General features: G+C 42.5%; 1 protein-coding gene across 1 annotated transcript in view; it reads left to right on the top strand.

Moving 5' to 3' along the window:
- The window catches only part of nsun5 (NOP2/Sun RNA methyltransferase 5), a 14332-nt gene extending 6728 nt beyond the window's left edge, over positions 1–7604 (top strand). Inside the window, exons 2-5 of the mRNA XM_061889775.1 lie at positions 2734–2950; positions 5663–5893; positions 7180–7283; positions 7400–7604. Of these exons, the coding sequence (XP_061745759.1) occupies positions 2734–2950; positions 5663–5893; positions 7180–7283; positions 7400–7416 (569 nt within the window). The 3' untranslated portion in view covers positions 7417–7604. The remainder of the gene's footprint in view (positions 1–2733; positions 2951–5662; positions 5894–7179; positions 7284–7399) is intronic.
- Positions 7605–10000: the final 2396 nt, after the last annotated feature.

The following is a 10000-nucleotide window of genomic DNA, read 5'->3' as shown; positions in this document are numbered from 1 at the left end:
TAGCACCGCGTTGGTATAATGGCATCCAACATCCCGCCTCCGGAGCCCATGAAGATGGCTGGAGACACTCACGGCAACTGGAAAAACTTCCGAGCAGAGTTTGAGGATTATCTGCTGGCAACGGGGCTCAACGAGAAGGAGAAGCCCGTCCAAGCAGCGGTGCTGAGACGGCTAATGGGAAACGACTGCCTCCATGTTTACAAATACAACCTGGGACTCACTGTCGACCAACAGAAAGATGCCGATGCTATTCTGGAGGCACTGGAGGGATACTTTACCCCCGCGAAGAACGTCACATTCGAGAGGTACGTTTTTGGAAACTTAAAGCAAGAGGAAGGAGAATCCATAGATGCTTTTGTTACAAGGCTGCGAGAAAAGGCTGCCTCTTGTGAATATGTAACGAGTATGCGCACGAACAACAAAAAGAGACTATGATGTCACACCCGCTCCCCACACGTCCATGGCAGCTGGTAAGCATGGATTTGTACAGCTATGCAGCACAGAACTTTTTGCTCGTAGTGGACCACTACTCCGACTTCTGGGAGATAGACCTGCTCCCTGACTTGTCGGCCGACACCACAATCCGACGAATCAAGGCACAGTTTGCACGTTATGGCGTCCCGGACAGAGCCATCACAGACGGGGGAAGCCAGTTTGCCTGCAGTGAATTCCGGGCATTTGCAAGGGAGTGGAGCTTCGAACATGTCATGTCCTCACCGCGGCACCCAAAAGCTAATGGCAAAGCAGAGTCTGCAGTAAAGATTGTGAAAGGCTTGTGCAAAAAGGCGGACCGTGCCAAAGAGGACCCCTGGAAGGCCATTCTGCATTGGCGAAACACGCCCACTGAGGGCATACATTGTAGCCCAGCACAGCGTCTCATGTCACGAAGGCTGAGAACACTTCTTCCGGTGGCCGACCAGCTCCTTGCACCTCAGGTCATCACAGGGGTTTCCGACAAGCTGAGGGGGAAGCATCAGGCAGCGAAGTTAGTGTATGACAAATCGGCGAGGGATCTTCCGGAGCTGAACGTCGGCCAGCCTGTCAGAATGAAGCCACTCCCGGGGGACAGGACGGGCAGATGGAGGAGAGGGGTGTGCCTGCAGCAGTTGGGACTCCGGTCCTATCTGGTCGACATAGAGGGGACCACATATCGACGCAACAGAATTGACCTTAGACCGGCCGAGGCAATGCCTGAGCAACCGCTGGCTCGACCAGATATAACCCCAGAGCAGCCTGCGAGTGGCAGTGGCAACCGAGACAGTGTTGGCGGTGCTGGGGAGTCTCCAAGGTCTTCACCGGCCCCAAGGTCATCACCGTCTACTCCGCAGGCCAGAGACACACCGCGCCGTGTGCCTCAGGGCCAGACTTTCTCCCGGAGTGGGAGGCTGATTAGGCCTCCTGACAGACTTAACCTCTAGGTCACACATGGACTGTGACACACATATACACACACACACTCACACACTCGAATACACATACATGGACTGTTTGCACTTTCAAACACACATGGACTGTGGATTTTGCACAAAAAAAAAAAAAAAAAAAAGAAAAAGTGATGTTCTGATGGAGTGTGATTTGATGACAGGTGTGCTCTTATCCTGCTACTATGTAATGTTACGTTCTGTTTTGCTATATACTTGATATCTGATATTGGATGTTAAACCGGGTGTCGCTATCTGAGGTTGAATAGTGTGTTGATGGTCTACAGTGGATTTACAGGCAGCATTGTTCCAGTGGGGATACTTTGCTAAAGGAAGGGAGATGTTACAGGATGATTGTATGGACATGCGGCGCCACCCTGTGGCAGCCACGGTGCCCGCACCTATAACTTGTCACTGTGTCACGTGTGTTCCCCTCCGTTGTACTTCCTACATGCAGCCTGAATACACGGTACTGACACACAGCAGGACTCTTGTCGTCTTTATACTACAACACGCACTACAACAAGGGTGGGAGTGGGAGTGGAGGGTAGTGTTGTGGAGGGTGGTAGTGGGAGTGGAGGGTAGTGTTGTGGAGGGTGGTAGTGGGAGTGGAGGGTAGTGTTGTGGAGGGTGGGAGTTGGAGTGGAGGGTAGTGTTGTGGAGGGTGGGAGTTGGAGTGGAGGGTAGTGTTGTGGAGGGTGGTAGTGGGAGGGGAGGGTAGTGTTGTGGAGGGTGGTAGTGGGAGTGGAGGGTAGTGTTGTGGAGGGTGGTAGTGGGAGTGGAGGGTAGTGTTGTGGAGGGTGGTAGTGGGAGTGGAGGGTAGTGTTGTGGAGGGTGGGAGTTGGAGTGGAGGGTAGTGTTGTGGAGGGTGGTAGTGGGAGTGGAGGGTAGTGTTGTGGAGGGTGGTAGTGGGAGTGGAGGGTAGTGTTGTGGAGGGTGGTAGTGGGAGTGGAGGGTAGTGTTGTGGAGGGTGGTAGTGGGAGTGGAGGGTAGTGTTGTGGAGGGTGGTAGTGGGAGTGGAGGGTAGTGTTGTGGAGGGTGGTAGTGGGAGTGGAGGGTAGTGTTGTGGAGGGTGGTAGTGGGAGTGGAGGGTAGTGTTGTGGAGGGTGGGAGTTGGAGTGGAGGGTAGTGTTGTGGAGGGTGGGAGTTGGAGTGGAGGGTAGTGTTGTGGAGGGTGGTAGTGGGAGTGGAGGGTAGTGTTGTGGAGGGTGGTAGTGGGAGTGGAGGGTAGTGTTGTGGAGGGTGGTAGTGGGAGTGGAGGGTAGTGTTGCTGTGAAGGAGCAAGTGATGTAAGAGTGACCTTGTGTTCCAGGCATGGTGTGCCTGCAGGACCCAGGCTCCTCCCCCTCCACGTCCCCTGACCAGCTGGAAGGTCGTCTGCGTGCACTGGCATCCTTCCAGCTGCGCTGCCTCAACCACGCCCTCACCTTCCCCCGCCTCAAACGTCTGGTCTACTCCACCTGCTCCACCTACCGCCAGGAGAACGAGGACGTAGTCTCTGCCTGTCTGCAACACAACCCCGCCTTCAGGTCCTCACACGTTGTACTAATACTCTACACCTTGTATTGTCTAGCTGTACTAATACTCAACACCTTGTACTAATACTCTACACCTTGTCTTGGCTACCTGTACTAATACTCTACACCTTGTACTAATACTCTACACCTTGTCTTGTCTACCTGTACTAATACTCTACACCTTGTACTAATACTCTACACCTTGTATTGTCTAGCTGTACTAATACTCAACACCTTGTACTAATACTCTACACCTTGTCTTGGCTACCTGTACTAATACTCTACACTTTGTACTAATACTCTACACCTTGTCTTGTCTACCTGTACTAATACTCTACACTTTGTACTAATACTCTACACCTTGCATTGGTTAGCTGTACTAATACTCTACACCTTGTCTTGTCTACCTGTACTAATACTCTACACCTTGTACTAATATGCTACACCTTGTACTAATACTCTACACCTTGTACTAATACTCTACACCTTGTCTTGTCTACCTGTACTAATAGTCTACACCTTGTACTAATACTCTACACCTTGTACTAATACTCTACACCTTGTATTGTCTACCTGTACTAATACCCTACACCTTGTACTAATACCCTACACCTTGTCTTGTCTACCTGTACTAATACTCTACACCTTGTACTAATACTCTACACCTTGTCTTGTCTACCTGTACTAATACTCTACACCTTGTACTAATAATCTACACCTTGTCTACCTGTACTAATACTCTACACCTTGTACTAATACTCAACACCTTGTCTTGTCTACCTGTACTAATACTCTACACCTTTACTTGTCTACCTGTAGTACTACATGTTGTCGTGTGTATGTGTAGTAATATGTTTTGTGTTGTGTACGTATAGTAATACGTATGTTGTGTTGTGTGAGTGTAGTAATGTGTGTGTTGTGTGAGTGTAGTATAATGTGTGTGTTGTGTGAGTGTAGCATAATGTGTGTGTTGTGTGAGTGTAGTATGTGTGTGTCGTGTGTAGTATAACGTGTGTGTTGTGTGAGTGTAGTATAATGTGTGTGTTGTGTGAGTGTAGTATAATGTGTGTTGTGTGAGTGTAGTATAATGTATGTGTTGTGTTAGTGTAGTGTAATGTGTGTTGTGTGAGTGTAGTATAATGTGTGTGTCGTGTGTAGTATAATGTATGTGTTGTGTTAGTGTAGTGTAATGTGTGTTGTGTGAGTGTAGTATAACGTGTGTGTTGTGTGAGTGTAGTATAATGTGTGTGTTGTGAGTGTAGTATAATGTGTGTTGTGTGAGTGTAGTATAATGTATGTGTTGTGTTAGTGTAGTGTAATGTGTGTTGTGTGAGTGTAGTATAATGTGTGTGTTGTGTGAGTGTAGTATAATGTGTGTGTTGTGTGAGTGTAGTATAATGTGTGTGTGGTGTGAGTGTACTATAATGTGTGTGTTGTGTGAGTGTAGTATAATGTGAGTGTAGTATAATGTGTGTGTGGTGTGAGTGTAGTATAATGTGTGTGTTGTGTGAGTGTAGTATAATGTGTGTGTTGTGTGAGTGTAGTATAATGTGTGTGGTGTGAGTGTAGTATAATGTGTGTGTGGTGTGAGTGTACTATAATGTGTGTGTTGTGTGAGTGTAGTATAATGTGAGTGTAGTATAATGTGTGTGTGGTGTGAGTGTAGTATAATGTGTGTGTTGTGTGAGTGTAGTATAATGTGTGTGTGGTGTGAGTGTAGTATAATGTGTGTGTTGTGTGAGTGTAGTATAATGTGTGTGTGGTGTGAGTGTAGTATAATGTGTGTGTTGTGTGAGTGTAGTATAATGTGTGTGTGGTGTGAGTGTAGTATAATGTGTGTGTGGTGTGAGTGTACTATAATGTGTGTGTGGTGTGAGTGTAGTATAATGTGTGTGTGGTGTGAGTGTAGTATAATGTGTGTGTTGTGTGAGTGTAGTATAATGTGTGTGTGGTGTGAGTGTACTATAATGTGTGTGTTGTGTGAGTGTAGTATAATGTGTGTGTTGTGTGAGTGTAGTATAATGTGTGTGTTGTGTGAGTGTAGTATGTGTGTGTCGTGTGTAGTATAACGTGTGTGTTGTGTGAGTGTAGTATAATGTGTGTGTTGTGTGAGTGTAGTATAATGTGTGTGTTGTGTGAGTGTAGTATAATGTGTGTGTTGTATGAGTGTAGTATGTGTGTGTGGTGTGAGTGTACTATAATGTGTGTGTGGTGTGAGTGTAGTATAATGTGTGTGTTGTGTGAGTGTAGTATAATGTGTGTGTGGTGTGAGTGTAGTATAATGTGTGTGTGGTGTGAGTGTAGTATAATGTGAGTGTAGTATAATGTGTGTGTGGTGTGAGTGTAGTATAATGTGAGTGTAGTATAATGTGTGTGTGGTGTGAGTGTAGTATAATGTGTGTTGTGTGAGTGTAGTATAATGTGTGTGTCGTGTGTAGTATAATGTGTGTGTGGTGTGAGTGTAGTATAATGTGTGTGTTGTGTGAGTGTAGTATAATGTGAGTGTAGTATGTGTGTGTGGTGTGAGTGTAGTATAATGTGTGTGTGGTGTGAGTGTAGTATAATGTGTGTGTGGTGTGAGTGTAGTATAATGTGTGTGTGGTGTGAGTGTAGTATAATGTGTGTGTGGTGTGAGTGTAGTATAATGTGTGTGTGGTGTGAGTGTAGTATAATGTGTGTGTGGTGTGAGTGTAGTATAATGTGTGTGTTGTGTGTGTGTTTCAGGTTAGTAGATGTGTTACCAGAGTGGCCAGAGCGTGGCCTACATCCAGTGAGAGAGTGTGTACGTGCCAGTGTGAAGAAGAGCCGCACACAAGGTTTCTTTGTGGCCGTGCTGGAGCGACACCATCCAGCAGGTCATGTGACTCCACTGGAGCGACACCATCCAGCAGGTCATGTGACTCCACTGGAGCGACACCATTCAGCAGGTCATGTGACTCCACCTCTTCAAACAAGGTATGTTGCTGCTGTAGCACGCTACTGTGCTAGCACTTAGCATGCTAGCACATGGCAAGTGCAAGGCAGGCTTGGTCATTGACACTACAACAAAACACCTGACACACAAAAGGTATACATCCATCCATCCATCCATCCATCCATCCATCCATCCATCCCTCCATCCCTCCATCCCTCCATCCCTCCCTCCCTCCCTCCCTCCCTCCCTCCCTCCCTCCCTCCCTTCCTTCCTTCCTTCCTTCCTCCCTCCCTCCCTCCCTCCCTCCCTCTTACCTGAGGCAGCCTAAGCAGGGAAGCCCAGACTTCCCTCTCCCCAGCCACTTGGTCCAGCTCTTCCCGGGGGATCCCGAGGCGTTCCCAGGCCAGCGGGGAGACATAGTCTTCCCAACGTGTCCTGGGTCTTCCCCGTGGCCTCCTACCGGTTGGACGTGCCCTAAACACCTCCCTAGGGAGGCGTTCGGGTGGCATCCTGACCAGATGCCCGAACCACCTCATCTGGCTCCTCTCCATGTGGAGGAGCAGCGGCTTTACTTTGAGTTCCTCCCGGATGACAGAGCTTCTCACCCTATCTCTAAGGGAGAGACCCACCACCCAACATTTCGGCCGCTTGTACCCGTGATCTTGTCCTTTCGGTCATGACCCAAAGCTCATGACCATAGGTGAGGATGGGAACGTAGATCGACCGGTAAATTGAGAGCTTTGCCTTCCGGCTCAGCTCCTTCTTCACCACAACGGATCGATACAGCGTCCGCATTACTGAAAACGCCGCACCGATCCGCCTGTCCACCTCACCATCCACTCTTCCCTCACTGGTGAACAAGACTCCTAGGTACTTGAACTCCTCCACTTGGGGCAGGGTCTCCTCCCCAACCCGGAGATGGCACTCCACCCTTTTCCGGGCGAGAACCATGGACTCGGACTTGGAGGTGCTGATTCTCATTCCGGTCGCTTCACACTCGGCTGTGAAGTGATCCAGTGAGAGCTGAAGATCCTGGCCAGATGAAGCCATCAGGACCACATCATCTGCAAAAAGCAGAGACCTAATCCTGCAGCCACCACACCAGAACCCCTCAACACCCTGACTGCACCTAGAACTTGTGATCATAAAAGTTGTGAACAGAATGGGTGACAAAGGGCAGCCTGGACATAGTCCAACCCTCACTGGAAACTTCTCTGTGGACCAAGATCTGACCCTGATCATTGTGTGTACACACACGTGTAAGTTCATGTATCATATATGATACATGTTGTAAATCACCTATTGTATTTGTAATGTGCTTATTCAGCAGCCTAGTGGATGGCAGGTGTGTCAGCCATCAAGGTGATGACATCACAGCTGCAGCACACAACACCACCACTAAGAAGAAGAAGAAGAAGAAGAAGAAAACAGGTAAGTCAGGCAGGTACTTGAGTCTTGAAGACAAGGTAGTACTGCTTACAACACAACAACCACAAGGGGGCACCACACCCCTCATCATCTTTTCTTCTTCTCCTTGTGTCAATCAGCTAAAGGGGAGCAGTGATTGGACCAAGGGCTGGAGGCGGAGCTTAATCTATGGCAGACTTGGACTGGAGAGTCCTGTGATGAGATGGTGACTTCTCCAGGGTCTACTCCGCCTTCCACCCCAATGCAGCTGGGGTAGGCTCCAGCAACCCCCGCCACCCCCAAATTCAGAAAAAAAACTGCAATAAAATGTACTTTGCTTTCAAATTTTTGGATAACACAATCTAATATGTTTAGTCTACTTCGTTGTATTTGTATATACATATATACACACATATATATAAAGATATACACATATTTATATAAATACATATGTATATACACATATATAATATGTGTATATACATATATGTATATATATATATATATATATATAAATGCATATACATATGTATAAATATATATATACATACATGTGTGGCCGTGCGCAACCCGAGGGTCCCTGGTTCAATCCCCACCTAGTACCAACCTCGTCACGTCCGTTGTCCTGAGCAAGACACTTCACCCTTGCTCCTGATGGGTGCTGGTTGGCGCCTTGCATGGCAGCTCCCTCCATCAGTGTGTGAATGTGGAAGTAGTGTCAAAGCGCTTTGAGTAACTTGAAGGTAGAAAAGTGCTATACAAGTACAACCCATATATATATATATATATACTTGTTTATATATATATATACATGTATATATGTTATATATATATACACGTATATATTCATACATATATACACATACATACATATATACACATGTATGTATAAATATATATATACATGTACATATACATACAAATATATATATACACACATATATATACATACATGTATGTATAAATATATATATACATTCATATATATATATATACATTTATATATATATATATACACATATATATACATACATGTATGTATAAATATATATATATACATTCATATATATATATACATTTATATATATATATACACGTATAAATATATATATATATATATATATACATTTGCATATGTATGTCTAAATACATATATGTACATGTATATATTATACATATACATACACACACAGATATATATACATGTATGTATAAATACATATATACACATGTATATATACATATATATACTCATGTATATAGAAATGTATATATACATGTATTTATACATTATATATACACATATACACGGATATATATACACGTATATATATACATATACAAATATATATACATATGTATATGTATATATATACATATGTATATATATACACATACAAATATATATATATACACATATATATACATATATATGAATATATATACATATATATTTATTTATATATATATACATACATATATTTATACACATATATATACACACACACACATATATATATAAATACATATATATGCACATATATATATATACATATATATATACATATATATGCATATATATATACATATATATGCATATATATATACATATATATACATATATACATACATATATACATATACATTATATATACACATATATACATTTATATACAAATATATATATACACATTATATATATACAAATATATATATATACACATATACAAATATATATATACATATATATATACACACACATACATACATACACATATATACGTACATTTATATACATATACACATATATACAAATATATATATATATACACACACACATATATACATATATATACACACATATATATACAGATATGTACACATATATATATATGCATATATATACATATATACACACAAATACGCACATATATATATATACCCATACACACATATATATACCCATACATATGTATATACATGTATATACACATGCATACATATATACATATATATACACATGTATATATACATGCAATGGGGCCATGTATCCTGAGATTTGGAGCCAAAACCTCCTTCCATCAGTGAGAGCTTTGAATGCTTGACCAAATACTTATTTTCCACCAAAATTTACAAATAAATTATTTAAAATTCCTACAATGTGAATTCCTGAATTTGTTCCCCCATTCTGTCTCTCACAGTTGAAGTGTACCTAGGATGAAAATGACACACCTCTGTCATCATTTGAAGTGGGAGAACTTGCACAATCGCTGGCTGACTAAATACTTTTTTGCCCCACTGTACATATATATATATATATATATATACACATATGTATATAAATATGTATGTACACTTATATATGTATACAAATATATACATATATTTGTATACATATGTATGTTTATACATATATATATATGTACATATATATATATGTATATGCATACATATCAGGGGTGTGGGGAAAAAATCGATTTGAATACGAATCGAATCGTTTAAGTTGTTCGATTCAGAATCAATTCAAATTTTTAAAAAATCGATTTTTTTTTTAATTAAAAAAATATATATTATTTATTTTTTTTATAAATCAATCCAACAAAGCACTACACAACAATGCCATAACAATGCAAACAATTCCAGAAGCAAAGCTGAGCCAGCAACACTCAGAACTGCAATAAACACAACAATTGAGAGGAGACACAAACACCACACAGAACAAAACAAAAGTAGTGAATATT

This window comes from Nerophis ophidion, linkage group LG27 (genome assembly GCF_033978795.1).
Source record: "Nerophis ophidion isolate RoL-2023_Sa linkage group LG27, RoL_Noph_v1.0, whole genome shotgun sequence".
In the NCBI taxonomy this organism is placed as follows: Eukaryota; Metazoa; Chordata; class Actinopteri; order Syngnathiformes; family Syngnathidae; genus Nerophis; species Nerophis ophidion.
This window is presented reverse-complemented; position numbering and strand designations above follow the sequence as displayed.